Source organism: Zootoca vivipara, chromosome 8 (genome assembly GCF_965207765.1).
Source record: "Zootoca vivipara chromosome 8, rZooViv2.hap1.1, whole genome shotgun sequence".
NCBI classification, from domain to species: domain Eukaryota; kingdom Metazoa; phylum Chordata; class Lepidosauria; order Squamata; family Lacertidae; genus Zootoca; species Zootoca vivipara.
In genome coordinates this window covers 4,319,819-4,347,564 of record NC_142591.1, presented here as the reverse complement: position 1 = coordinate 4,347,564, position 27,746 = coordinate 4,319,819, and the positions used below count along the sequence as shown (strand labels likewise).

General features: G+C 44.9%; 3 protein-coding genes across 3 annotated transcripts; 1 reads left to right on the top strand and 2 right to left on the bottom strand.

Annotated features, from left to right (window-relative positions):
• Positions 1 to 1,359: 1,359 nt before the first annotated feature.
• Positions 1,360 to 18,776, top strand: LOC118079398 (uncharacterized). The gene is made up of 15 exons (XM_088675013.1): positions 1,360 to 1,458; positions 2,015 to 2,062; positions 2,748 to 2,876; positions 3,225 to 3,302; positions 3,576 to 3,658; positions 4,830 to 4,958; positions 7,999 to 8,118; positions 8,925 to 9,058; positions 9,379 to 9,593; positions 13,459 to 13,539; positions 14,027 to 14,114; positions 14,448 to 14,482; positions 15,644 to 15,784; positions 16,054 to 16,221; positions 17,047 to 18,776. Exons 1-15 carry the CDS (start codon positions 1,360 to 1,362, stop codon positions 17,260 to 17,262), a joined length of 1,764 nt encoding a protein of 587 aa, XP_088531139.1. The 3' UTR covers positions 17,263 to 18,776.
• Positions 18,777 to 19,547: 771 nt separating this feature from the next.
• SLC35A4 (solute carrier family 35 member A4) lies at positions 19,548 to 22,143 on the bottom strand. The gene has a single exon (XM_035103516.3). The coding sequence runs from the start codon at positions 22,141 to 22,143 to the stop codon at positions 21,142 to 21,144; it is 1,002 nt and encodes a 333-aa protein (XP_034959407.1). The 3' UTR covers positions 19,548 to 21,141.
• LOC118079370 (SLC35A4 upstream open reading frame protein) lies at positions 19,548 to 24,626 on the bottom strand. The gene is made up of 3 exons (XM_060278133.2): positions 24,597 to 24,626; positions 23,274 to 23,372; positions 19,548 to 22,926 (listed from the first exon to the last, which is right to left on the bottom strand). Exons 1-3 carry the CDS (start codon positions 24,609 to 24,611, stop codon positions 22,729 to 22,731), a joined length of 312 nt encoding a protein of 103 aa, XP_060134116.1. The 5' UTR covers positions 24,612 to 24,626; the 3' UTR covers positions 19,548 to 22,728.
• Between the last annotated feature and the right edge of the window lie 3,120 nt (positions 24,627 to 27,746).

Below are 27,746 nucleotides of genomic sequence, written 5' to 3'. Positions count from 1 at the left end.
TCACCCCGTTGCAGGGATTCAAACCACTGACCTTCTGATCGGCAAGCTCTAGGCTCTGTGTTTTAACCCACAGCGCCACCTGCGTCCCAGTGCTACCATAGGGCCAGCTAATTCTCTCCTTTAGTCTGCCTGTCCCATTTCTTACTGCCACTGCTAGGCCCCAATCTGCCCTTTCTAGTGCTTCAAGGACAGCTGCCAGGAAATGCCTGGGCCACAGACGGAAGGATTAAACATTAATGGTAACCCTACCACTCTGGTAATGCTATCCGCTTTTCACAGCTCCCATGGGGAAAGCATTAGGCAAATAAGAGCACAATACAGTCAGCCATGGATGCTGAGCAGGTGGGCACTGCAGAGGGGAGCCCTTTATGAGCTAGTAAACATGCAGGGCATTGTAGAGAACACTCTTTCTAGGTAGCTGAGAACTGTTCTGTCTCCACTGCACCTTGCTCAAGGTTTCCATCTTCTGCTTGAGCTCTACGTATGTTGATATTGATGTCCACCAGAGTTTGGGACCTGGCTGCCTGGTTGCACTTGCCTCTCCAAAACAGATTCCTAAGGACTGACTCTCACTGACACCCCAAACTGAGCTGTCTCTGCTGTGTTTCCTTACAGGCTGAACAGGAAGTGCATGTTCAAGCAGCTGTGGGAATTCGACAGATACCAGGTATAGTACTCAACAGCTGGAGAATGGGAACCTGCTTTTTTGGGGATGGCTGCATAGCACCAAAAAACTTTGCTCTCTCCTATTCTACACTATTCCTTTTTCATATATTGCTTATTTCATAGAAGCAATGATAACATTTAGGGGAAACAGGAACCTTCTCTGCATCCTACAATGAAGAATCACCTCTTCTTAGCAAGAATAAAAATGGCCTTGAGGAGTGACCGTGTTTCTCATATTATAAGACACGTCTTATATTTATTTTTTCCTCAAAAAAACACACTATGGCTTATTTTCAAGGGATGTCTTATTTTTTTCCTCCTCCTCCTGCCGCGGCCGGCATTGCTGCTGCACCTATCTCTATGTCTTATTTTCGGGGTATGGCTTATATTCCTTGAATGCTTAAAAATCCTGCTATGGCTTATTTTATGGGTATGTCTTAAAATATGAGAAACAGGGTGATGTGTACAGATGTGAGCAATTGCTTTGTATTGATTCTGGCTGGGATACTTATGAGTCATTTCCACTTGATCTCTTTGTGAATTGCCCCATGCCAGTTTTTTCTTCCCATAAGGGTGGAGAGCCTTTAATTAATGACATTATTATTCAGAAACAATAATTAATAAAGTCTCTCCCTATGCCCATATGTTGGTAGAGAATAAGGTGGCTGTATTTCTAATTCGTACTCTTGCTTGATGTTCCTTCCAGGCTCATTGAAACAAGACAGCTTCCTGGTGGTGAACAAAGATTCCAACCGTCTGATATTCATTAGTAAGGCAGACAAAGGAGTGCAGGTGAGAAAGCTCCTAGAGCAGGGGTACCCTCCAGATATTGTTGTACTCCAGCTCCCATCGGCCCCAGCCAGCATGGCCAATGGTCAGGAATGATGCTGTTGTGTCCCCTAGCCCTAACCCCATTCAGGCACAGAGGAAGACACCTCTTGGAGTGTTGCCAGCCCCCGAGTTCTTCCAGGCCATAGGGCATTGCCTTATCAGATTCAGAAGACTCACTCTCAGGGCAGTCTCCATCACCTCAATGTCATAAGAGCCAATGGCTCCAAAATAAGGCAGTGGCCCTTTTAGGCTACAGACAGCTCCTCTGAGCGGATAGGTTCTAGGCTAGGCTAGCCAGCCTTCAGTTGGCCATGGGAGATCTGTGCACAGCTTCTTCCTAGGCGCAAAATACACTAGCCAACTTTCTCACAGTGATTTTCCCAAGGTCCTGACCGCATCTGCCTTGTCTGTATTATCCCAGACACCGACAACAACGAAAGATGGGGAAATTACTGGAAGGATTTGAGAGAGACCTCAAATCTTCAAGCACTAATTGAGCACTGCTGTCTCTTTTCAGGAAGGATGCTTCACCATTGATGGAGTCTTCAGTTTGGACACCGGGCAGGTACAACATACCCAGGATATTGTTCTGTGCAGCCCTTGCAATATATAACTTAATGATGTGCTAAGCTAGGATGGAACACTTGGTGCACCAATTTAGATTTCCGACATAACAGCTTTGATTTCACAAATGAGAGCTAGTTCTTAGGATATTTCGAGAGGTTCAAGTCCTCACCACCACAACCTAGGGCAGCTGTTGTGGCAGTGAAGTCTATAAATTAATTTTGCACTATGTGAAGAAATACCTTATTTTTGTTTGTCTTTTCTGCCAGTTAGTATCACTAGATGGTTCTGAGTTCTAGTATCATGGCAGAGGGACTTTATCTCCACCATGCATAATTTTATAAATTCATATTATGCACCCCCTGGCCTTTTTTTCTAAGCTAAGCTACTGAGCTTTTCTTCCATGTGAAAATGACAAATGTGTTAGCATTATCAGCATACTTTGTTGCAAACAAGTTCCAAAATGAATTTGGGGGAGAATGTTTTCACTAAAAATTTCAACATTTAATTTGTAAAAAAGAAAAAAGGTTCATGCTATACAGTAGGTTGTATTCAGGGAATAAACCAGTAAAGAGGGCTTCAATTTGTTGAGTGTCTGGAGCCCTGGTACCTAACCCAAGGCCTTATCTGGGTTGAAATGCACTAATGCTGGGCATGCAGATTATCATTTTTGTCCTTCACTCCAGGACAAGCTCTTCCTGGAGCAGCTGCAACCTCTGCTGGCCATGGTGCCTTTGGGCTACAGTGTGTCCTTGCTGGTTTGTGAAGCCCATCACGATGGAACCCAGACACAAATCCAAGCCTTTGTCCAGAAGGTGAGGGAGACTTCTATAATATGTAGTCATTATGGAATGAAATTATGACCGGGGAGGATGATAGATGGCACCTGACTCTTAGAAAGAAGGATGCTACCCATGAGAGCTCACATGCAGTTCATTCCCCATAACATTGGGGTGGGGAAACTCCAGCTCAGGGGCTAAATGTGGCCCTCCAATGTTCTCCATGTGGCCCTCAGGACTTTCCCCAATCTGTGCCTCATCCCCAGTCCTGAACAACAATTCCAAAAGGATGCAAAAGCATCAGTTGTAAGCAGCCGCTAGTGTATGCAAGGCATAAATTCTAGTGAGTTGCATTTTTTCCCCCTTTCCCCCATTTGTCCTCAGGTAATAGAATCTGTCTTGCAAGAAACCAGCTCTGCCAAAAATTGTACTCAGTACCTCCAAACCATCACCTTTGTCCAGGTAAGCATGCCTTGCATAGGGCGGCACAAACTTTATACACTCAATGCTCTTCCGTAAAAACATTATTGTAAGTTGCTTGTGTCCTCATTGCTATGGCCCATAGGTCACTGTCCCAAATATCTGTTTGTTCTGCAACCCATGGAAGCTGTTATTTTCATTTTTACTGATGTGACTATAATAGATTTTGCACTTTCAGGTTTGCCACTGCCATTTTACAGGGTTCACCCCAGTCACAGCTGTATTGATACTTTTCTCACATCCATCCCATTTCAGATCTACACAGATGGAAAGGCTCAGGACCTCCTCAGCCCCAGAAGTCGAGTCCTGCAGGTGATGGACCTCCCTCCGCTGGGGCTGTAAGCATCCAATTCCAAGGCTATGGTGTTAGATTGGTCTTTGTTGAGGAGGAGAGGAAACATTAGCACAGAAAACAGAGAAGACTCTGGGATTTAGCTTTTTATTTCTCAGAGATCAGAGATCCATTCACCCAATGGAACAGAATATGACAGAGCTGTTCAACAGTGGAATGGACACCCTTGGGAGGTGGTGGGCTCATCTTTCTTGGAGGATTTTAAGCAGAGGATGGATGGCCGTCTGCCATGGGTGCTTTAGTTGAGATTCCTGCATTGCAGAGGGCTGGACTAGATGACCCTAGGGCTGGACTAGATGACCCTTCCAACCCTACAATGCTATGATTCTATGAATGGCTGGGGAAGCATCTGACTGGATGGTATGCACAAGAAATTTAGTTCAGACAGACTACAGTTTATCTAAGGCAGGCATCGGCAATATTTTCCGGCTGTGGGCTGGATCATTCCCACAGACGATTGTCCGTGGGCCGGACTTGCACAGAAGCGATTTCCAGTGCCGCGTTATGCATGTCTGGGGCGCTGGAAATCGCTTCTGCGCATGCTCGGAAGCCAGAAATCACTTCTGTGCATGCCCAGAAGCCAAAAATCGTGCTTGCTCAGAAGCGATTTTCGGCATCTGGGCATGCGCAGACGCGGTTTCTGGCATCTGCATGTGCGCAGATGCCATAACCGACACCACTCAGCGAGTCCCCACACCGTGCCGCGCCAGTTTAGCGCAGCGTGCGGGGGACTTGCTGAGCAGGCAGTTTGGTGACCAGGTGGCTCGTGGGCCGGATAAATGGCCTCCGTGGGCCGTATCTGGCCCATGGGCCGGAGGTTGCCGACCTCTAATCTAAGGCATCAGGAACGTGAATATGTTGTTGGTTTTTTTTTTTTGTCTTGGCACTTTCCCCAGGAAAACCTGTGTTTTACCACTGAATGAGAGCAAACAGCAACCGGGTTTTCCCAGGAAAAGTGGCAGGGTAAAAAAACAATGCCCAACATCACGCTTGACCATGGAGCTGTAAAGCTGAGACCTGTCCCTGGAAAGGGTGGAGTAAAAGGAAGTCTGGATGAGCCCTGAGTTTCTGAGGTACCTCTGACCGCCCTCCTTATTACTTCTACGGCACCCTAATTAAGATGCCTTGCACTATCAACTCTTTCCTTCTCTCTTTAGGATGGTAGAAGAAGCGGCTGAAGTAGTTGTGGCCAATTCACAAGCTGCCACTCATTGCTACTTGCAGGGGATGTCGTTGCACCAAAGTTGTTTGCAGAAATCTTTCCAGGAGCAGCACAAAGCAGCCATGTAAGGGTCGCAGGAAGGGGAGCGCTCTTTTGAGGGGAGGAGAGCAGCACACACAGCTCAAGATTCTGACATTCTCTCTGATGCACCTTCCTGAAGCCATCTTGGAGATCTCCATTCGAGAGGCCGAATATTCTCCTCCTGCAATCTGTGCCACTTGAGTGCCATTTAGAAGTGTACTGGCTAGACTTTGGCCTTGCTCACATGTGTGCTGCTTGCATCATGGACGTGCAGTTTAGCACCAGGCGCTGTACACAGTCACTGGTACAATCACTATTCTTTGGTGGGAAGTTGAGACTGAGTCAGTCCTGGTTCTTCCTAGGCCAGGGGTGGCCAACTTGGTGCCCTGCAGATTATTTGAATGAGAACTTCCACCAGACCCAGTCAGCATGGCCAATTATGATGGCAGCTGGGGGGGGGGGCACCACAGTGGCGTCTCCTGCACTAGGCCTTTGGCTTCTGTGACTTACGATCAAAAATTTGCTTTTTAAAAGCAGCATCATTTCTTGCTGAACCCCAAGGCTATTCTTAACTCATGATGACACAAGAATACTTCCCTGCCAGTCCTTTCAGTTTGAGGAAGGAAAGAGCTAAGAACTTGCACAATGCCTGCTAGGAACCGATTCTGCAGCTGGCGCTTCACCCCCCCCCCAGGTTTTACAGTAATGCCACAGCCATTTCACGTGTTTTTAGAATGTACACAGCAGCATCCCAGCAGTGAGCTGTCCCTTTAACTTATACACATTCAGCCTGAAGTTTAACGGACACCCATCCATCCACAGTTGTCCCTTCTCTGCACATTTGGGACCTTGCATTTCCAGGGTTCGGATCTTACTAATTCAGCCATGGGGCAAGAGGTGGGGTGCTATTGCTTGCTGGGACTGTGAGGGAGAAGGGCAAGAGAAGCACTAGGTTGGAGGTGAGGAGCGCAGATGCCCACACACTGGTGCCCTCCCCCCGCTGCCACCAGCCCACTGCCTTCTGCACCTGGCCTTGGACAACAGCAATGCCACTGCACTATAAAAAGATAAAAATCTGATCTGAGAGGTAATCAGTAACTGAAGCTGTAGCACAGGGGTCCCCAAACTAAGGCCCGGGGGCCGGATGCGGCCCAATCGCCTTCTCAATCCAGCCCGCGGACAGTCCGGGAATCAGCGTGTTTTTACATGAGTAGAATGTGTCCTTCTATTTAAAATGCATCTCTGGGTTATTTGTGGGGGCTGCCTGGTGTTTTTACATGAGTAGAATGTGTGCTTTTATTTAAAATGCTTCTCTGGGTTATTTGTGGGGCATAGGAATTCATTCATTTATTTATTTTCAAAATATAGTCTGGCCCCCCCACAAGGTCTGGGGGACAGTGGACCGGCCCCCTGCTGAAAAAGTTTGCTGACCCCTGCTGTAGCAGTTCTAGTATGCCAAGGGGTTCCAGAGTATACCAGTCTGACTGGATGAGGGATGTTGCTTAGGGAAGCAGTGTAGGATGAGGCACAACAATATCTGGCAGAGACCTTTGCTCCACCCGACAGCAGAGCAGCCCCAGGGTCAAGGATTAGCACCATCAGGCAGTTTGTTGCTAATGGCCCCGATCCTTGAGAGCATCCATTTGCCTACCTTGCCACCAACTCTATTTTGCTTGCTTGCTTATGAGACACCTCATAAAATACTTTGTCTAGGGGGCTGTACATCTAGAAGAGAACAAAAACATAACAGTAAAACCACACTGTAATAAAACCAAATTAAACTTAAGAGAATCAACCTCCAAAAATAGCACAGCTGTATTAAAAGTAACAATTGCCCTTGCAGGTGAGAAAGGAAGGGAGGAAAGGAAGTGGCAGCCTTTTGTCCAAGTGACTCCAAACTTTAGAGAGGCGCACACATTCATTCATTCATTCATTCATTGACTGCTCTTTTGTCCAAATCTGTAAAAACTTGTATTTCATTATTTTTCTTTAAAAAGGTGTTTGTTTGTAACTGCAGGTAAGCAAATGCATGTCTGGATACCCACAAAGGAACTCAAGTTCCCTTGCTAGCAGCGACCCACACACATTTTTTAAACTGCTCTTTTGTGCAAATCCTATACGTATGCTTCTGCACGCAAGGAAATATTTAAAAAAGGAGTTGTATTAAATGCTGTGCTAGCAGAGCTCCACTGGTGCAAGAGGGCTTCTGTTTCCTCTTCCCACTTCCCACCCTGCCCCCAGCGTGCCCTCAAAATCGGCTGTGGAGGGTTCCGCAACCCTCCAGAGCTGATACTGAGGGTGCACAGCGTGCTGGAAGGGACAGAAAAGGAAGTTCCGTTGCACACACAGAAGTCCCTTGCAGCAGCAGAGCTGCAGTGTTGGTTGCGGTCCTCATACTTGCATGCATGCCAGACCTCAGCTTCCAGGAACTTACAGTGGGTGGGGAAATGCTAACTGAGGGGAGGAGGCAACACAAAACCACACAAAAACCTCCCATCAATAATAATAATAATAATAATAATTTATTATTTATACTCCGCCCATCTGGCCGGGTCTCCCCAGAAAAATAAAACACAATAATCTATTCAACATTAAACATTAAAAGCCTCCCTGAACAGGGCTGCCTTCAGATCAAGCACCGTCCAGGAAACATGAAGGTAGATTTTGGAAGTACATACTTGAGTGCACTTGTGTGGGCAAAGGTGCACATATGTGCACATGGAAACAGCAACCCATGTATGCATTAACACCCTAGTCTGGACACAGCCTGTGTCATGCATTGGTCCATGTAGCTCAGTCACTGTTTGCTCCATCAGGGTTCCTGATGCAAGTTAGAAGAAGGCCTTCCATTATCCTTCCCCTCACCGCCATTCCAGAACATTGCAGAAGCAGAGGTGAAGACCGCACTGGGAATTACACAGTGGAGTATTAACAGTGAGACTGAGTTGCACAATTAGGACAACAGCTTCATGTAAAACGTAAATGACAATGGCCAGATACTGGTAGTGCGAGCTTAGAGATGGCAATTCTCACCTATCTGTCCCAGACCATCCTAATCTTCTCTTTCCTACCTTCCCCCTGAGATGTGGCAACCTCTTCACCATCACCATGGAGACTAAAGCAGAGAGTGGTCAGGGGCTTCAGCGAGCTACTGTCAAGATCTTTGAGTTTTCTGGAGGAAATGAGCAACACTCTCCTGACCCGTGAGTATGGGGTGGGCCTGAGTAGAGGTCAAGCAGATTATCAGAGAATGCGCAGGAAGCACAAGGCCTCCTTTTCTATAATAATAATAATAATAATAATAATAATAATAATAATAATTTATTATTTATACCCCGCCCATCTGGCCGGGTTCCCCCAGCCACTATGGGCGGCTTACAACAAAACATTTAAATACAGAAATCCATCAAACATCAAAAGCTTCCCTAAACAGGGCTGCCTTAAGATGCCTTCTAAAGGTCTGGTAATTGTTGTTCTCTTTGAACTCTGGTGGGAGGGCATTCCACGGGGTGGGCGCCACTACCGAGAAGGCCCTCTGCCTGGTTCCCTGTAACTTGGCTTCTCGTAGCGAGGGAACCGACAGAAGGCCCTCGGCACTGGACCTCAGTGTCCGGGCAGAACGATGGGGGAGGAGACGCTCCTTCAGGTATACAGGACCAAGGCCGTTTAGGGCTTTCAAGGTCAGCACCAAGACTTTGAATTGTGCTCGGAAACGTACTGGGAGCCAATGTAGATCTTTCAGGACCGGTGTTATGTGGTCTCGGCGGCCGCTCCCAGTCACCAGTCTAGCTGCCGCATTCTGGGCTAGTTGTAGTTTCCGGGACACCTTCAAAGGTAGCCCACGTAGAGCGCATTGCAGTTTCTGGGAATGTGTAGCCCCTAAATCTTTGATACTGGGGCACAGCCACCTTCACTGCTCGGGACTCGGCCAAATTAGTTCTGCTTTAAGAAATGTGCTTATTCTCTGCCTCCTGGGTGATCTGTTCCTTGCTGCTCCTTTCCTGTACAGTTTTTTGCCTCTTTTCCGAGCTTCGTCTGCTGCGGCTCTTCCTGCTGATGACACAGGGTTCCTCTGCTGGATGCTGAAGCATTTGCTGGAAGAAAATGCCCTCACCTTCCTGCTGTTGTGCCTGACCCTGCCAGGTACCACAATTACATGTATCTTTTTCTTTTGTATGGTTTTGAAGGGAAGGTTGTTTTTGTTGTAGCTCGTCAAGCACTGTTCCCTTCTCAAGTGCATGAACATACATGTTCCATGATCTAATTGTAAGGGTTGTTGTTTTTCTCTGTACCTGGAAAGAGCAAGGCAAAATATGTGTGGATAAGCCCACAGTGTATCGTATCAGAGTTTTAAAAGAGAACGATAAGTTTGCCTCAAGTGGGGACTACTGCTCTTGAGGCCAACCAAGAAACCTAGATGTTACAAAGTCTGGCTGAGAGTTTTGTGGGGGTTTTCCCCCCAGATGCTTCTGGAGAAGAGATACGGTCTGCCATCTCACTGACTGAACAAGTGAGGACTGTGACAAAGAGAGTGTCACCAGTCCATTGGGATCCCACTCATGAGGCTCAGAAACGAAGAGAGGTGATAGGAGAGCTGAGAGCCCAGCTGGCCTTCAGGAGTCGGATGGACCGGAAGGACATCCTCAGCCAATTGGAGGTGGTGATCAAGGAGATACAGGTAACTGCACACCATCAGCATTGGTTTACAACCATAGCCTGTTCCGGAGGTCTGGTTGTAAACCAAAACAGGTGGTAACCCAACACGCGCTTTCACCATAGCTGCCAAGTTCCGGCCTGAGAAATAAGGGACTGGACCGGAAGTAGCAGACCGGAAGTAGCGCAGCCGCCATTTTGGAACTGGGCGGAGCATGCTCAGAAGCTACTTTTGATGCTGCTCTGCCCTGTTCCAAAATAGCCGCCGCACCAGAGGTCGCGCTGCAGCCATTTTGGAACTGGGCAAAGCAGCATCAAAAGTCGCTTCTGAGCATGCTCCGCCCAGTTCCAAAATGGCCGTCGCGCCAGAATAAACCAGGAAAAAACAAAAAAATCCGTTTTTTTCGGCTGGGGACAGCTGGAAAAACGGGGGTTTCCCGGGCAATACGGGAGACTTGGCAGCTATGGCTTTCACTAATAGGGCCTCCAAAAATAAATTGGTTGCAATCCCCAAAAAAGGGTTGTAATCCAAAAAAGGGGCACACATTCCAGGGTTTGACGTGGTTGTAATCCAAAACAGTTGTAATCCAAAACGGTTGCAAACCAAGGTACCACTGTAGTTGGTATGAACTCTGCATAATGAAGTATCTCATGCAGCCAGAGTTGAAAGGCCATGTTTGAAGCACAATATTCTGGACTCGCAGAAGACTGGGCAGTTAACTGTAGAATCTCTCAGGCACTCAAAAGAATGATCTGCATTTAATGGACAGTTACCTGAATTTATAGATAGATAGATAGATAGATAGATAGATAGATAGATAGATACTTTATTGTCATTGTACATAGTACAACGAAATTGAATGCCATCCCATAAAAACAAACAATAACACAATTACAGACACACACACACACACAACCATCACAACTCCCCAAGATCATATTATTTAGTTATAGCATTTAAGATGGTTATAGCTCTTGGATAGAAATTGTTTTTTAATCTATTCATTCTTGATTTAATTGTTCTGTATCTCTTGCCCGAAGGCAACGGTGCAAAAAGACTATATCCAGGATGAGATGATTAAATCCTAAATAAGTAGAACATAACCACCCATAGAGCTCTGCTGGATCAGACCAACAGGGCATCCTGCCTCCCAAAGGGACCAGGGATGTCAGAAAGAGGAGCCCTCTCCTGTCATTGCTCCCTAGCAATTGGTATTTCATGGGATACTGCCCCCATGTGCGAGAGTTTCACATGGCCATATGACTAATAGTTGATACAGGACTTGACAGCCGTGAACGTGTCAAATTGTATTCTAAAACCAAGTTTATTTGCTATACATATAAGCACACCTTGTGGCAGCAAGTTCCATAAATTAATTAGGCACCAATTAGTTTCATGGTTGGATTCCAAATTTAATTATAATGAGAAAAACCTATGTTCACTTTCTCTACACCACACATAACTGATAAAACTTGAGTGTGTGTCACCCCCTGTCCCTTATAATTTTTTCCCCTATGTTATAAAACCTCGAACACATTAGCCTTTCATTGTAGGCAAGGTGCTCCAGTCCTCCCTGATAATTTTGGCTGCTCTTTCCTTCACTTTTCCAAGTTTACATCATCCTTTTAGAGATGGGACAACTCCATTTATATGTCATGTTCCAATTGCAGCTGCACTGTAGGTTTGTGTGTGGTCACTGCAATCTTGAAACTCATTTTTAGTCTCAGTCCGTTTCCTAGTTATTCCTGATATTGAATTCATCTCACTAAACTAAATTAAAATTAAAATTAAACTGTAATATTATTATTTTCATGATTTTGAAAAATGTTTAGCAATTTTAAAACAAGTTAATTTTGAAAATGCTAATCATTGGCCAGTCTCTTACATTTTAATTCTCTAACCTATGTGTGTGTGGGGGGGGTTACCCCCTTAATTGCACTGTTTTTATCCCAGAAAATCAGTACAGTCGTACCTTGGATCCCGAAGATCTTGCGACTTGAACGTTTTGGCTCCCGAGCGCCGCAAACCTGGAAGGGAGTATTCCAGTTTGCGAATGTTCTTTGGAACCTGAACGTCTGACGTTGCTTGGTTGTTGAACGTTTCCAGAAGTCGAATGGACTTCCGGAACAGATTCCGTTCAACAACCAAGGTATGGCTGTAATAAAAAAAAATGAAAATTCAGACATTTTTAAAAAATCTGAATGAAAAGTTGTTTTACAGTAAATTATATCTTTAAATCAGATCAGAACATACGATTTGACATCCTGGATCAGGTCAATTTTGTTTCCAAAGAGCCAGTCAAGTAATTCTGGGAAGCTCAACAGTGGGGAATGGAGGCAGAACTCCCCGTGTTGTTTGTCCCCAACTGCCCCTGTGCTCCAAGTTTTTAATTTAGCTGTCATAGTGATTCAGATGCTACATTTTACTGGCTTAGTAGATGAGAAGGAATCTTATGATGCTTTCCATGAAGTGCTTTTGAGGGTTTAAAAAAAATCAAAGGGTTATCTCACAATCTCTTAGGGTACACAGTTGTAGTAGATGTGCATTTGTGTAGGCTGAGGTACTTTCCAAAGCTCTGAGCATAGGGCTGGCAAAGCCTTCTTTCTCTTGTTCTCATCAACTGATGGGGAGGGGAGAAGAAAGCCTGCATTTTGCAAACATCAGCTGCATGAGGAAGAAGTCCCTTTTAGAGCTGATGCCTGCAAAAACCCAGGGCTGCTTGATTTGGCTTCGTGCACAGATTGTCTTGGAGGCTGGAGGTTTCCCCACCCCTAGTCTAGGAATAGTATAACCACTGGCTTAGACTAATCAGTAGGTTAAATATGTCCCATAATTGAGTGGAGACAATCCTGGTGCAGCTGTTGCTTTGGGTTGATTTCTGTCACCTGGCAGAATGTGGCAAAAAATGTAAAGTACAATGGGCTGCCCATAAAGACGAGCAGAACATTTATTTTTGTTGTTGTTGTTTAGTCGTTTAGTCGTGTCCGACTCTTCGTGACCCCATGGACCATAGCACGCCAGGCACTCCTGTCTTGCACTGCCTCCCGCAGTTTGGTCAAACTCATGTTCGTAACTTCGAGAACACTGTCCAACCATCTCGTCCTCTGTCGTCCCCTTCTCCTAGTGCCCTCAATCTTTCCCAACATCAGGGTCTTTTCCAGGGAGTCTTCTCTTCTCATGATGTGGCCAAAGTATTGGAGCCTCAGCTTCAGGATCTGTCCTTCCAGTGAGCACTCAGGGCTGATTTCCTTAAGAATGGACAGGTTTGATCTTCTTGCAGTCCATGGGACTCTCAAGAGTCTCCTCCAGCACCATAATTCAAATTATTTTTATTGTGATTGATTAAATTTATATACCATCATTCATCCATAGGGCGGTTCACAACAACATTTCTGTTTCTCCATGTTGCAAGAAATTTCAGACAGGGTAGGGGTTGGTTCGGGCCTGTCCCGTGTGTGTGTGTGTGCGTGTGTGTGTGCGCACACTCATGTATCCCTATGCGAAGGATGCTGGCAGGAGAGAAATGAACTGCACTTTAAAACTCACATTGTGCCAACTCAGGGCCAGCCCATCCATGGGTCAGCTGCCTCAGGTGGCGGAATCCAAGGGGCACCTCCATGGGCGCGCCTCCCCTCTGCCCCTGCTGCCAGAAAAGCAAGGAGAAGCGTCTGTGGCAGTTTCCGGCTTCCAGAAGATCTCGGAAGCCACTGCTGCCATTCAGATTCATTGAGTCCTTCTGAATGACCATAGAAACTAGTGGAGATGGTAACCATTTGCATGGTTTTGCTTGCTAACTCACAGCAGGGCGGGTTGGAGGGCTCCAAGAAGCGTGCCCACAATAGTTGTAAACTATTTTGAGGCTGAGGAATTGGGCTCGACTGTTTTTAAGGTTCTGAAAAGCCAACGCTGGAAGAAAAAGAAAGAGGCCTCAGCAACATATGAAGCAAAGGATACTTCTCCTGAAGGCAGGGTAAGTACGTCTCAGCTATTTCAGCTTATCAGACCCACCCTGTAACCTTAGGGGAAGAAATGTTTTATCATAGAGCACAGTGTAGCAGGAAACCCAGTGTAGAAGTTCACAGTGGAACTGTCAGGAACCCAAAAACAGTAAAAGTACCCTCATATGGTTTAGTCTTTATACAATTAGCTTTTGAAGTGCACTGGCCCTTTCATTTGGAAAAGAATCTTATTGCATCTTGTTTATTATTTTAGGAGTAACAAAAATAAGCAGAATTACATGAAAATGCATGTATGCGTGTTTGAGAGGGAGTGGGGGTCTGCCGACCCCCAGTCCTAATTGAGCAAACCAAGGAACCTGCTAGGCCCAAAAATGTCCACTGCAGTGCAGTCTCTTTCAGTCTCTGTGTGAAGGGGGTTCAAGGTAGAGACAATTCTGTTAAGATACCAGTATCATTGCCACTCTGTATTTTGAACCACTTGACTGTGTTCTACTTCAGGGTAAAACTACATCAGATATGGATGGTGGGGGTGAACTTGGGAATCAACAAAGCCAAGATGATACATGGCAGGACAAAGAAACATCAGGTTTGAAAACAATTACTCTCTACCTATCTGGAGATGAAACAGCTTGATAAATATATAGATAACTCATTGATTTGTAGGATAAATCAGGTACATAGCTGCCAAGTTATCCCTTTTTTTAAGGGATTTTCCCTTATGCTGAATAGGCTTCCTCGTGAGAAAAGGGAAAACTTGGCAGCTATGATCAGGTATCTTTATATGGTGGCGGGAGGGGGGGGAGGAATCAGTACATTTTATTTCGCCATGCACAGCAAGAGATCCCCCTCCTTGTGTCTAAATATTCTCTTATCCCTCCTTGCTACTAGCTTTCTTTCATACAAGAATTCTTTCTGATAGGAGGTGACAGCATCCCAAAGATCCAGCTTGAGCAGGTTGGTGTACGTGACACGTGGGAGTCTCAGACCATGGTCTGTGCCTGAATCCAAGTCCTCAGAAGATTTGATTTCACCAGCAGCAGTGAGATTTTTCAAGTGCAGTGCACTTGAATTGCTTGTGAATATAACAGGGGATCCTGAGTCTACAGTAGCTACACCTGCAGCATGGAATATGCCTCCTCAATGTAGACTATTTTAATAATTGCCCATAGAATCCCAAAAGTATATAAACACTTCAACAGCTTCTCCCCTAAACACTTGTGTGAACTACTTTTAACTACAAGTACCAGTACAGTAGGGACCCAGGTGGCGCTGTGGGTTAAGCCACTGAGCCTAGGGCTTGCTGATCAGAAGGTCGGTGGTTCGAATCCCTGCGACGGGGTGAGCTCCCGTTGCTCGGTCCCAGCTCCTGACAACCTAGCAGTTCGAAAGCACATCAAAGTGCAAGTAGATAAATAGGGATCGCTACAGCTGGAAGGTAAACGGCGTTTCCATGTGCTGCTCTGGTTTGCCAGAAGCGGCTTTGTCATACTGGCCACATGACCTGGAAGCTGTACGCCGGCTCCCTCGGCTAATAATGTGAGATGAGCGCGCAACCCCAGAGTCGGTCACGACTGGACCTAATGGTCAGGGGCCCCTTTACCTTTACCAGTACAGTAGTTGCATACTAATTGAAATGTAATATGAACAGAGGCAGCCACACAAGGCATGCATGGTGATTTCCAGGACATCCATTCAACCCCCCCCCCCACGGTTCAATGGTTTGTACCAGGGACATGAACATGGCCACAGCTTCACAGATAGCCTCCAGGTGTTTGTGTTTTTAAGTAGCAACCACATGGCTCTATGCACGTAAAAATTGGACCTTAGAAACAAGGGGCCTGGCTTTCTGTCTTTTCCAACCCTGTATCAGGAAAAGCTTTGCCTGATAATGTTTTGCACAATTGTTAAAGACACAGGAGGGAGCAGAAACAGTCCCAGAGCACAAATATTTCATGTGTATACTTTATGTAACTCAATGCACTCCTGCAAAAAGATTGAGCTGTATGAACCATTATTTATATTGCTCCGAGAAAACCAGAGATTTGAAAAGATTTGCTTTGTGAGCACTTATTATTGCAATACTTTGGACTGTCTTCCTGCCCTGCTCTTTTTCAGAGCATGGTTGGTGAGCAGCACCAAGAGACAAAGGGGAGGTTCTCTCAAGCAAAAGCCCGGTGGCAGGTTCTTCAAGAGCAACACCATCTCCTGATACAACAGGAACTTTTGAGAATGGAAGAGGAGCTGGCAAGTCAAGAGGTGAATAGTTCCTGTCTGTGGTGGCAGGACGCCCGTCGCCAACTTATCAGCTCCTTGAGGAAGCATATTGTGTGTGGGAGAGAAACATACGGCAAGGGAGGGCAGATAAAACAAGGGCTTTCCCGCCAATCTCCCAAATGCTGGAACCAGTACCAGGACTTACCGTAACATTGCAACTAAACAAAATCAAACCTCCATTTTATCTGTCCCATAGTCCCATAGTCTCACAACAACTCATCTGAAAGGTTCTTTTTCTTCCCAAATTGCAGCTTCCTCCAGGCCAGCAAGGAGCCATGCTCTGGCAGAAAGAAAAGTCTTTGCTGATTTTGCGCATGGAGGCACTGCAAAGAGAACAGGCAGAAGCAGGAAGGGATCTGGAGGTGCTGTACCAAGAATGCCAACGAGAAACTGAAACACAAAAACAACACATCCTGCAGGTCAAGAGAGCTGTCAATTCAAACTAATCCCGGGGAAGGGTTTCAAACCAGTCATTGTTTGGTGGCCCCTTTGAGATGGCAGGTTAAATCTCAGAACTACTGGTAGCTCTTTTCTTGGCAGGGGGTTGGACTGGATGGCCCTTGTGGTCTCTTCCAACTCTATGATTCTATGATTCTATGATTCATTGTTTGGAGGGCTCAGTGGAAACCTTTAGAAGAGATTCAGGGAATCTTTAGGAGTGACAGACCTCTAGTGGCAGCATCAGGTGAGTGCTTCACTTGATTGCATGAAAGAAACAGCAACCCTCTGCAACATTAGAAGTTTGAAATAAATATCAATATTTGTATCTGAAGAAGTGTGCATGCACACGAAAGCTCATACCAAAATAAAAACTTAGTTGGTCTTTAAGGTGCTACTGAAGGAATTTTTTTATTTTACTTCGACCCAGACCAACACGGCTACCTACCTGTAACCATCAATATAGCTGATAGCTTAGCAGCTTGCCTGAAGGACTAAAACACGTGATTCCAATGGTATAGCCTCCTAAAAAGCCCAATTGGTTTTTCTTTTTTTGAAGCTGGAGCAAGAAAAGTCTCTGTTACAATAAAAAACCCCTGCAATTCCTTTATTTATTGGATCACTGGGACATCTCTAGATATATACCTGCTCTGCAGGGCAGCAGTAGAGGAAGAGAGCACGGCTTCAGTTGTCAAGTCAGGCATTGAATGTGTAAGAGAATGGGAGAGTTCAGCAGTACTAGATGCCCTTTCCATGCCTTGATCTCTCTTTCATCTACTAAAAGGCTTGTTGAACTTCTTCTACAGGTATTCCAGGGTTATAGGAAACATGCTGAAGAGCATATAGATGTCCTTGAACAGAGGTATCGAAAGCTGCTCCAGGAGTCCCTGCAGGATGCTATTCTCCTTTCCACTCAGAACCAGCAACTACAAGCTCAGAAGCAACTGGGCTACATGGAGAAAGCTACCCAGACTGATTTCCAGACCCTTACACGGAGCCACGAGACAGCCTCCCCATCCTAAGAGCTTGTATTTGTGCTTTGTAATTTCATTTTTATGTGCTTTTGACACATTAGCTTTCACAACTAAGGTATTGCCTACACAAAGTTACCTGAAATTTTGTCTCACGTATGACACTTCCCCAGCCTAGGCAAACATTTAAGTACTTTAATGATGTTTCATCCACATTTGCCTCCTTGTGGCCAGTACCTTATGTCACTCACATGCTGAAATGTAAATAAAACAGTGGTTGAAACTGAAGAATGAGATCTCTCCAAAGGAAATTTGAGAAGGCAGAATGGCATTCTATGACAGGACAGAGGTTATCCACATCCAGCTGGTTCAATACCAGGCAGAGGGCCTTCTCTTTTAGTGGCACCTGCCCTGTGGAACACCCTCCCATCAGATGTCAAGGAAATAAATAACTATCTGACTTTTAGAAGACATCTGAAGGCAGCCCTGTTTAGGGAAGTTTTTAATGTTTGAAGTTTTTATGTTTTTAAAGTTCTGTTGAACGCCGCCCAGACGGATGGGGTAGAAATAATAACAATAACGGAATCTCAACTAAGACAGGAAACCTGTTTCATTGGAACAGATTAAAACTGAGTAACATTCAGTTTTGAGCAAACACAGGTTGGATATATGAATAGACCATTGGCATACCCTTCTATGTGAAGGGTGTTTGAATCCCTCTCAATTTGATCTGATTTGGGGATGGAAATGGCCTAAGTGGCCTAGTTAACAACCTGCAAAACCTGCAATGCATGATGGGAAGGTGGGTCTTGGACCGCTTGCCAGTTTCAAAATCGTAGTCTTTTGCATTTTCTATTTCTGTGCATTGGTTTGGTAGCTTTGGGCTGTGATGTGGGATAGAACTCAGGGTGTTGCTGTTCTGGACTAGTGGGTTTCAAAAGGTGGTATTAGAAACTACTCTGCCCCTTGGGCTTGGGGCTTCGTATTCTATCTGGTCTCCATGGATTGGTGTTGACCATCAAGGTAGTATGGAAGACTGGTTCCCCATCAGAACTGAGTAAAGTCATTCCTGAGCAAGTTTAATGCTACAATGCACTTCTACACACCATGCATTGAGCAATACTTTGTCCTGAATGGCTGGAGCCCACAATATAATACGACCTCTTCTCATATGAAACTACTACCCTACTGGAAGGGTGTGTGTAGTTAGCTATATTTTCTCTACCACTTGCTCAGATTACCGTATTTACTTGAATGTAATGTGCACTTTTTTGGCCAAATTCCATGGCGAAAATTAGGGTGCTCATTAGATTTGATGGCGCATTTACATTCTCCAGCAAAAAAAGTTTGGTTTCAAAGTTTTGAAAATTGAGGTGTGCATTAGATTAAATGGAGCATTACAATTGAGTAAAGATGGTCTTATTTGCAGTTAATGGAAGTACAGCTGTTTCTCCCTCCAAATGTGTAAGTTCACAAAGTGTCAGATTATCTAACATAAATCTCTCACCATAAAGCATTGGTAATGTCATGTATATTACCATTACTGGAATAAATGTTTGTTCACACCTGTCCCATATTAGCAAATATTTACTATGGAACCCATAGTAAGCCAATCTTCTTTGAGGTCTCTTTGACTGGCCTATTCAGATATTCTCGATTGGTTATATTTCATTGCTTTTGTGTCTGTTTCCATTAGATAGTCACTATGCTACTTGCTTCAAGCAGTAAGTTAGATAAAACTGTTTAAAAATAAATCTGTAGGAAGCTTTCTTCTACTCAAGATCCTTTGTCCACTGGAGATGTAAATACAGTGGTACCTTGGTTTACGAACTTAATGCGTTCCTGAAGTCCGTTCTCAAACCAAATCCGTTCTTAAACCAAGGCGCGCTTTCTCTAATGAGGCCCTTCCACCGCTGGTGCCCTTCCACCGTTTGGCTTCCATTTGTAGACTGAGGTAAAGTTCGCAAACCAGAACACTACTTCTCTGGAAGAGGAACCCGATGTTGCATTCGGAAGAGGCAGTTTGCCCAGTGGAACAGATAAGTTCTTTTGCTCTTTGCCTGGCTAGTGAAACCACCTTCTCCCAAACAGCAGATAAGTACTGTGCTCCCACTTTGAAACTTTTGTTGAACCTTGAAGAAGGAGGTGAATTATTTTGGATCCTGCGCACAGAAACTGTTCTGGAAGAGTTGTGTGATTAAGCTTTCTCTACTATCTCCACATGAAGGTGCTCAATTTTATTCCATGTCACATTCAAAGTTGCCTTGTATGTTCCAACATTTTAAACAGTTTCCTTTGCAACAAGCAAACAATAAGAGATCACACCAACACACAACCCTGTAAATGAAATTTTAATTTTCTTTCAAACTAGACATTTTTGCTGTATTGAATTGATACTAGTCGAACCTGAGTATATAACAATCCAGATACAATCCAATCCAATCACTGAGCCATCAAAATGTTATAATCATGAGCTAGAATAAATGTGGCAGCACCACATATAAACACAGAGAAATTCCAAAAAACAAAACAAAACAAATGGTAATAAAAAAACCCTATGTAACCATAACTCTCATTTAGAGCTGTTCCCCACTACACCTGTTCCAGACATTAGCACAGAAGGTGCATAGAAATGTTTGGGTGTGGGGAATTTCAGCTGTGTGGCAGCAGAAATGCTAATGTTGTCAGAAGCTACCTGAACACTTTAAATCAGCCATCCCCAGATGTTTTGGCCTACAACTCCCATGATCCCTAGCTAACAGGACCAGTGGTCGGGGAAGATAGGAATTGTAGTCCAAAGCATCTGGAGGGCCAAAGTTTGGGGATGTCTGCTATAGTGTTGGATGAGGTGGATTAATTGCTTCAATAAGGAAATGATGATGCATTGCATAGTGTTCCCAATTACCAGCAGCTGAATTCAGCAGAATACAATTATCAGAACATCACCTGGAAAAGTTAAGAATGTGTGTTTACATGGCTGGAACCTCTGGTCGTATATTGAGGCAGGTCTACACATTCAGATTCAATACTGAAGGGGAGAAATGAGTCCTGTTTGGAAAACCTCCAATGTAACAGGAAACTGTGCTCCAGTTATTTTGGAGGGTTTCCCCAAAACATTCACAACTCATCACAACCTCTCTGGTAGCAATGGACTCTTTCAGGAGCAGACAAACACAGAAGGGCATTAACTTGCAAAAGGCACTTGTCACTTGTAATCACTGGGTTGAAGCAGAACCTCTGCCAAGAACATCAAAAGCAAAACACTTCCCTGTGCAGAATAAATAGCTGTTCATATTACACTCTTCCAGATTAGTAATAATGAAAGTGTTAAAAAAGAAAAGAAAGATACAGAGCTTCCCTTTCCACAAATGTAGAAATGGGAGCCTGGGAGACTGCTTTTGCTCATTAAGAAATAATAATTCATTCTTTCCTTTTGAGGACTCGTGAATCTAGACACTAGGTAGACAATAAAGTGGGAAGGAATAGAAGAGTGATATATAGGAGTCCTGTTTGATATCAGGAGTGGCAGATCCTACAGAGCTGTAACCAAAAAAAGGAAGCGTAATATTTACGGTAACCTCTTGTGGGATGAAACCAGCTATATACAGAATACACACCACTCTTCTCTCCTTCACCACCAATGCCTGTTCAAAATGACAGGAAAGTGGGCTTTTAGATAACAATTTGCTTCCTCAAACTATGCTTGCTGGCTAATGACAACATTAGCATACTAGCATACTAGGTTTATGCTGCAGCTCAGCCAAACAGCAAATACTTTCTCTGAGCTCAGGAAGAAGTATGAAACAATAGCTAATAAGCCATTCTCAAGGGAGGTGTAAAGTACTTGTGCAGTTTATTATACTCTTTTCAAGTTAAAATATATTATTTCCATATAAATGACTTCTCTAAAGATACACAGAGGCAAGGAAGCTATTTAATTCCATAATAAAAGTAAACAGCGAAGCTAATCAGCAAAACAGAAAGGAAAAAAAAGGTGGTTAGATGAAGACCAAATAGGAGGACAGAGAGCAAAGCATTAACCATAATAGAGGAGGAGATCACAAACAGTCTAGTGATGTTACTACTGTGCTTCATGACCACAGACATTATCAAGCCATTCAAGGCTTGACTCACAATAATTAACAGAACCCAAAATGAGAAACCCTCTAGGAACCCAGCCCCTGAGCTGCTTGACAGATGGATGATTATGTTCAGCAAAACACCAAAAAAGTAGAGAAATGCATTTTGGAGGTTAAGAGGCAGATCCTGGGTCTTCAAGACAACTTCAGTGTAGACTGCTGAAAGGCCAGAGATCAGACAATATAGAAAGATCAGCACTAAGCCAATGGGGGTGATGTGCAGCTGCATGTCTGAAGCAGGCATGTGCTGTGGGTCCTGCAGGCCTCCATATGTATAAAAGGCTCCAGCAGCAATCAACAAGAAAAGAGCTAGCCACTTGCGGGCAGTCAGTCTTTGGTGTAAGAACATGCTGAATAGGAGGGCGGTGCTTCCAATTTTCAAGTTGCTGAGCACTTGGAAGGTACTAGGATCCATGAACAGCTGCAAATGAACTACCAAGTTGTTGTTGGCTGCATAGAGCAATGCTGAAAGGGCAAAGGGAGCAGCATGATGCCACGACACAGATAGTTTTCGTTGTCCGCAGCCCCGGATCATCAGGAAGGCTAGTGAGAGCATCAACTTGGTTAACTCAATCAAAACCACCACAGAGGAGGCACTGAATGGGATCTGGCCATTTTCTTTACTGAGAGTCAGGAGCGGTGCATGGGAGCCATAGATAAAAACAGACAAGATCAGCATCAGCCCCCATCGGATTTTCCCAAGTACAACAGCAGCAGCACGGCTGACCCGGCTATCGCCAGTACAAGCGTTGTCAAATAACATTTCTCTGAAGTGTGGAGGCAAGGGAAACATCAGCCTCTAACTTTTATAGGAGGAGAAAAATGAAGATAATATAGGGTTTCTTAAAAAAATAAAAGGTCATATACTCATGGAAAGGCAGAAGTATCCAATGAATCAGAGCAATATAACACTTTTGTGATGAGATTCACATGTCAGTATAATATGTATGCATGATTAAGAAAAAGTCTGGAAAATGTGAACCACTCAAGCCACATTTTCTGGGTACATGAAAGGATATGGGGTGGGTTCCAGTTTAAAGCTGGCAGGCATGATGATCCAGTAGTTCCTCGTGTTCCATCAGAATGCGAATCCCATCATGTAAGAAATGCAGCTATCCCGAGTTGATAGTCGGAAACTATCTAATCCTAGGATGGCTGAAGCAGCAACCAAGACTTTTCATGATTGAATGTCTGAGAATACTTACAATCAGACCTGCTGAAATTTCATCTCATCCAATATAAAAACACTTCTGATTGATATGACTGGTGAAAGGGGAGCAGGAGGAGTCATTTCTGACCTAAATTGAGTTTACATTGTTTAGAAATCCGAATATAAGAGGGGGTTTTTGGAGTGTATTGCTACATGAGATACTATAGTCTAATCTGGTCCTTTCCTGAATGAATTGAAATAGTCTTTGACTGTCTTTTCCACATTAGGAACTGCATAGGTTTGAGCAGCATACACACCAGTACAAGTCCCCACTAAAAATCCAAGGACTGCTGACGATCTGAGTTTGGCTACAACATAGCCAGCAAGAAACCCTTTGAGAAATGGGGATGCCAGCAAAGAGCCTTCCTGTAAAAACAAAACAAAAAAAACATAAATGGGCAATTGAAACAGCCATCGGAACACAACTAAAATGCAGACTGGGGGGTGTTCTCATGGTTCATCCATTTTTCCTAATATGCTGGATTACAATTCAAGAGTGATGTAGTATTTATCATCAAAGGAGCAAGCACAATCTCAGTATTTCCCAGATGTGACACACTAAAAATAAAACACAGTCTCTTACAGGTATAATTACATTGTACCCTAATAAGTTACTGGGCCAGACATATCAAACACATTATTAATGACTTTTGAGAGACAAATACAGTGACAACAGACTTCTAGAAATCAGTATTAAACAGCCCCACTTTTACCTGTCCTACTCCAGCCTGTACCTCATTTTCAACTCTTCGTTTCAAGCTTTCCAATTGATCCTTCAAAAAAGCAAGATCTTTCAGCTTTGGCAGAGAGTCCTATACATTGGAAACATAAATGACATATTCCAAACTGCATGCACACATGCATTTTAGTATCTTTGTTACAGAAAGCAAATATCTAAGAGAAATGGCACAGTCTAATGGTATGTCTAATATCTAAGACCAGTACATATTCTGTTTCTGGCTATCACTGCCGCCACATTAGAGGGGGCACTTTAGGTAGTTTTCACTCTCCAATTTCTATCCCAGGTGCTTCTATCCGCAATGAGTTCTATACAACAGTATAATAAAGCAATTTCGTATGATGCTGTTTTGAGTGTGGAAAATGGACTTCATCAGTGGATTAATTTTCAAATATTAACTTGTGTTATAAATCAATGAAAAAAATAATCTGTCTAGTCTTTTAATACTTTGTTGCCATGAACAATTATAGGCTGCATATGGATAGCTCACTATTTTAGTCCGGATAGGTTAACAAAAGACATGCATTTATACAGCTAGAATTTTCTGGATAAAAAAATTATTTTGGGGGGGTGAGTTATTTTAGTTCCTCCCCAAAACTGAAAATGACAATATTTATTTATTTATTTATTCATTCCATTTCTACTCCACCCTTCCTCCCGACAGAACCCACTTCAAGTTCAGTCTTATACAAGCAAGTGCCCATGTTCACACAAGCAGTTCAGTTTCGTGTTTTCGTTTTCCCTCACTTGATAGGTTTCTGTCCTACCTTACCACCCAAACTGTCTCTAAGAGGCAGTTTTAAAAAAACCAAGAAAGCTCCAAAGAGGCCGTTTACAAAAAAGAAGCAGCCAAAGATAATCAAGGAAGCTACCAACCCCCCCCCCCCCAAAAAAAAACTCCACAGAAGTATCAGCTGAAGCCCAACAGGAAAACATGGGTAAGCAGAAGCTAAAAGTGTGGGTGTTAAACAAGGGCACCCAGCTTATGCCCGGCTGGCAAAAGGGGATCTACCGTACTAGCAGGGCTTCCTCAAAGAGAGAGTAAAGTTCCGGCTTCCGCCTCGAAGCTGCCCCGCTTCCCCTCACGGTTCCCCCGCCGCGTGGACCAGGGGGCCTCCAGGCACAACGACTCCCGAGTAAACGTGGCCGCCAAGGCTCCCTTGCCGCCCCTCTCCAACAACCCCAAAGCTGCCCCCTCGCCCAACCCCCACTTGCAGGCCCCGCCACACTCGAGAAGCCAAGGAGGCCGCGAGCGCCTTCCTCCCGCCACCCGTCCCGGAGAGGACGAGGCCGGTACCTTGTCGTCCGCCATCTTCCTCACGGCTCCGCCCTCCCGGCGCCGGCGCCGCCCTTCTTTCCGGAGCCGGCCTTCCCCGCTTCCCCCGGCTCCTCTCTCCAAGGGGGCGAGCGGGGAGAGAGGCTGGGACGGGGCTCACGCGCTGCACGTGTCGCCCGGCGCCTCCATTGCCAGCCTTTAGGCGCCAGGCGGATAACGCTTCTCCTCAGCCAGGTTTTCAGCTGGTTCACATGCCATGGCTTTTTATATGGGTTTGTTTTATTATGAATTTTGCATTCTCGTTCCCCCCCCCCCCTGTTGTGAAGTGCCCCGGATCTTCGGAGGAAGGGCGGTATACAAATTTAAGAAGTAATAATAACAATTTCCACATGAAGCAACGTCTAAGTAAGAAAGAAGCCAATCGCTGCTTCGCCCGGAACCTTTGATTTCTACGGCTTCCGAAGGCTGAGGCGGTTTACTCTACAGATTCTTGTGTCTATGGATTCTTGTGTCTATGGATTCAGTTCTTCTGCCGCAGCCTCGGCACGTGCTCCTGACGTCAATTTTGCGTCGCTCTCGCAAAACTCGTTAAGTTTTGTTTTTTGGCTCAGAAATAGGCGCCGGGACGAAGCGGCAGCAGGAGCCGCCATCTTGGTTGTCGCGACCCCTGAAAGGCCCCAGGGTCCTGATGGCGCCGCTCTGCCGCTGCCAAGCTCCCTTGTCCTCAGGTCACACGGTCTGAGCTGAGGGGGATGCGGGGCTTGGGGCTTTAAAAAATAAATCAGTAAATAAATAGGAAACTAAACATCAGGTTTAGCGGCAGTTGCATCGTAGCTGGAAGAGTTATTGTTGCCACAGCGTAACACACAGGCATACAAATAAACCACGAAATGACCAGTCTTGTGGCACCACAGAGACTAAAGGATTGACCGTGACTTAAGCTATATAATTTCAAGCATATTGGCAAGGCAGCTATGGCAATGGCTCCCATCTCCAAAACAGTATGGGAGAATGTGATGCTAATGACCAATACTAAGACGAATGTCTATCAGGCTTGTGTTTTTCAGACTTGTGTTTTGAGCATGCTGCTTTATGGAAGTGAGATGTGGGAAACCAGGAGAGACTCCTCAATGCCTGTGTCAGGAAGATTTTGGGATTCACATGGCAGGACAGATAAATATGTATTCTCCCAAGCCCATATTCCCAGAATGTTCGCACTCCTGTCTCAGTGACATCCACAATGGCTTGGTTATGTCCATAGAATGGAAAATGGCAGGACCCCCAAGGATCACCACAACTGGACACCTTCATTTGCCCCAGCTGCAACAAAACATGTCCCGATGTCCCGTATTGGTCTCTACAGCCACAGCACACACTGTAACTTTCCAAAGGTTTGACTACACCGCAGAAGGTGCACACTTGCATTGTCTCCTGAGACAGATGAGTGTCAACCAACCAGAGTGGTAGTTGGGTTAGTCTCTTCAGGCAAAAAAAAAAATAGCAATGAAGCACTCTGTGGCACCTTAAAGTCTGGACAAATTTATTAAGGTTTACACTTTGATGGATTATAGCCCATTACTTTGATTGGTTGCATGAAATGGAATGGACTTCCTCGGAAGGTGGTGGACTCTCCTTCCTTTGAGTTTTTTAGGCAGAGATTGGATAGTCACCTGTCATTTATACTTTAGATTCACACATTGCAAGGGGTTGGACTAGAAGACCATTGGAATCCCCTCCAACTCTTTCAACTACAGTGGTACCTCAGGTTAAGTACTTAATTGGTTCTGGAAGTCCATACTGAACCCAAAGCGTACTTAACCTGAAGCGAACTTTCCCATTGAAAGTAATGGAAAGTGGATTAATCCATTCCAGACGGGTCCGTGGAGTACTTAAATTGAAAGTACTCAACCTGAAGCGTACTTAACCCGAGGTATGACTGTACTAGGATCTCCAAGCAGGACTGGAAAAGACCCATGTCCAAAAAAACCCAGAGCCACTGCCAGTCAGTTATAGTAGACAATGTGGAGCTGAGCACATTAATAAGGCAGCTTCTGATGTCCCTCCCAAGACAAGTTCTGACTTGGTTGCCCAACCCACAGAGGGTGGACATGTTTCAAGGCACAAAAGAAGCATCATAGTGGATAGCTGGATGAAGATGTTGACCCAGTGTGTGACAACTGTGAAAAGGGTGAATTCCATGATAGGAGTCGTTGGGAAAGGGATTGAAAATAAATCTACCAGTATCATAATGCCATTATACAAAGTGTCATTATACATGATGTGAGACTACACTTGTACTGTAATACAGTACTGTGCACAGCTCTGGCCACCTCACTGCAAAGAGGACATTGTGGAGCTGGAAAGGAGGCAGAAAAGGGCAAGCAAAAGGATCTAGGGGTTAGAGCAGGTTACAATATTTCGAGCTGTTTTGTTTAGAAAAATGTGTAATAAGGGGAACGTGTTAAGAGGTGTAAAGCAGGGGTAGGCAACCTCAGGCCCGTGGGCCGGATGCAACCCAATCGCCTTCTCCACCCGGCCCACGGACAGTCTGGGAATCAGCGTGTTTTTACATGAGTAGAATGTGTCCTTTTATTTAAAATGCATCTCTGGGTTATTTGTGGGGCATAGGAATTCTCTTCAAAATATAGTCCGGCCCACCACATGGTCTGAGGGACGGTGGATGGCCCACGGCTGAAAAAGGTTGCTGACCCCTGGTGTAAAGGATGTGGGAAGGGAGGAGTTTTTCTCTCTCATAATGCTAGAACCCTGGGGTCCTCCAATTAAGCTAAATGTTGGAACATTCAGGGCAGGCTAAATAATTAGCTACCTCAAGAGGCTGTAATGGCCACCCACTTGGATTGCGTTAAAAGAGGGCTGGATAAATTTATGGAGTGTTTGTGGCTGTGTTCTGGCTCCAATGTTTGAGGCAGTATGCCTCAGAATACCAGTTGCTGGGAATCGCAGGTGTGGAAAGCTCTGGTCCTTTTGGTGGGCTTATCAAGGGCATGTGGTCCACCAGTTTGAGAGCAGGATGTTGGACAAGATGGGTCCAGCAAGGCTCCAGCCTGTTTCCCCCAGCCCACCTTGGGCTGCCATCCTGTGCACGCTTAATTTGCATAGCTGCCAAGTTATCCCTTTTTTAAAGGGATTTTCCCTTATGCTGAATAGGCT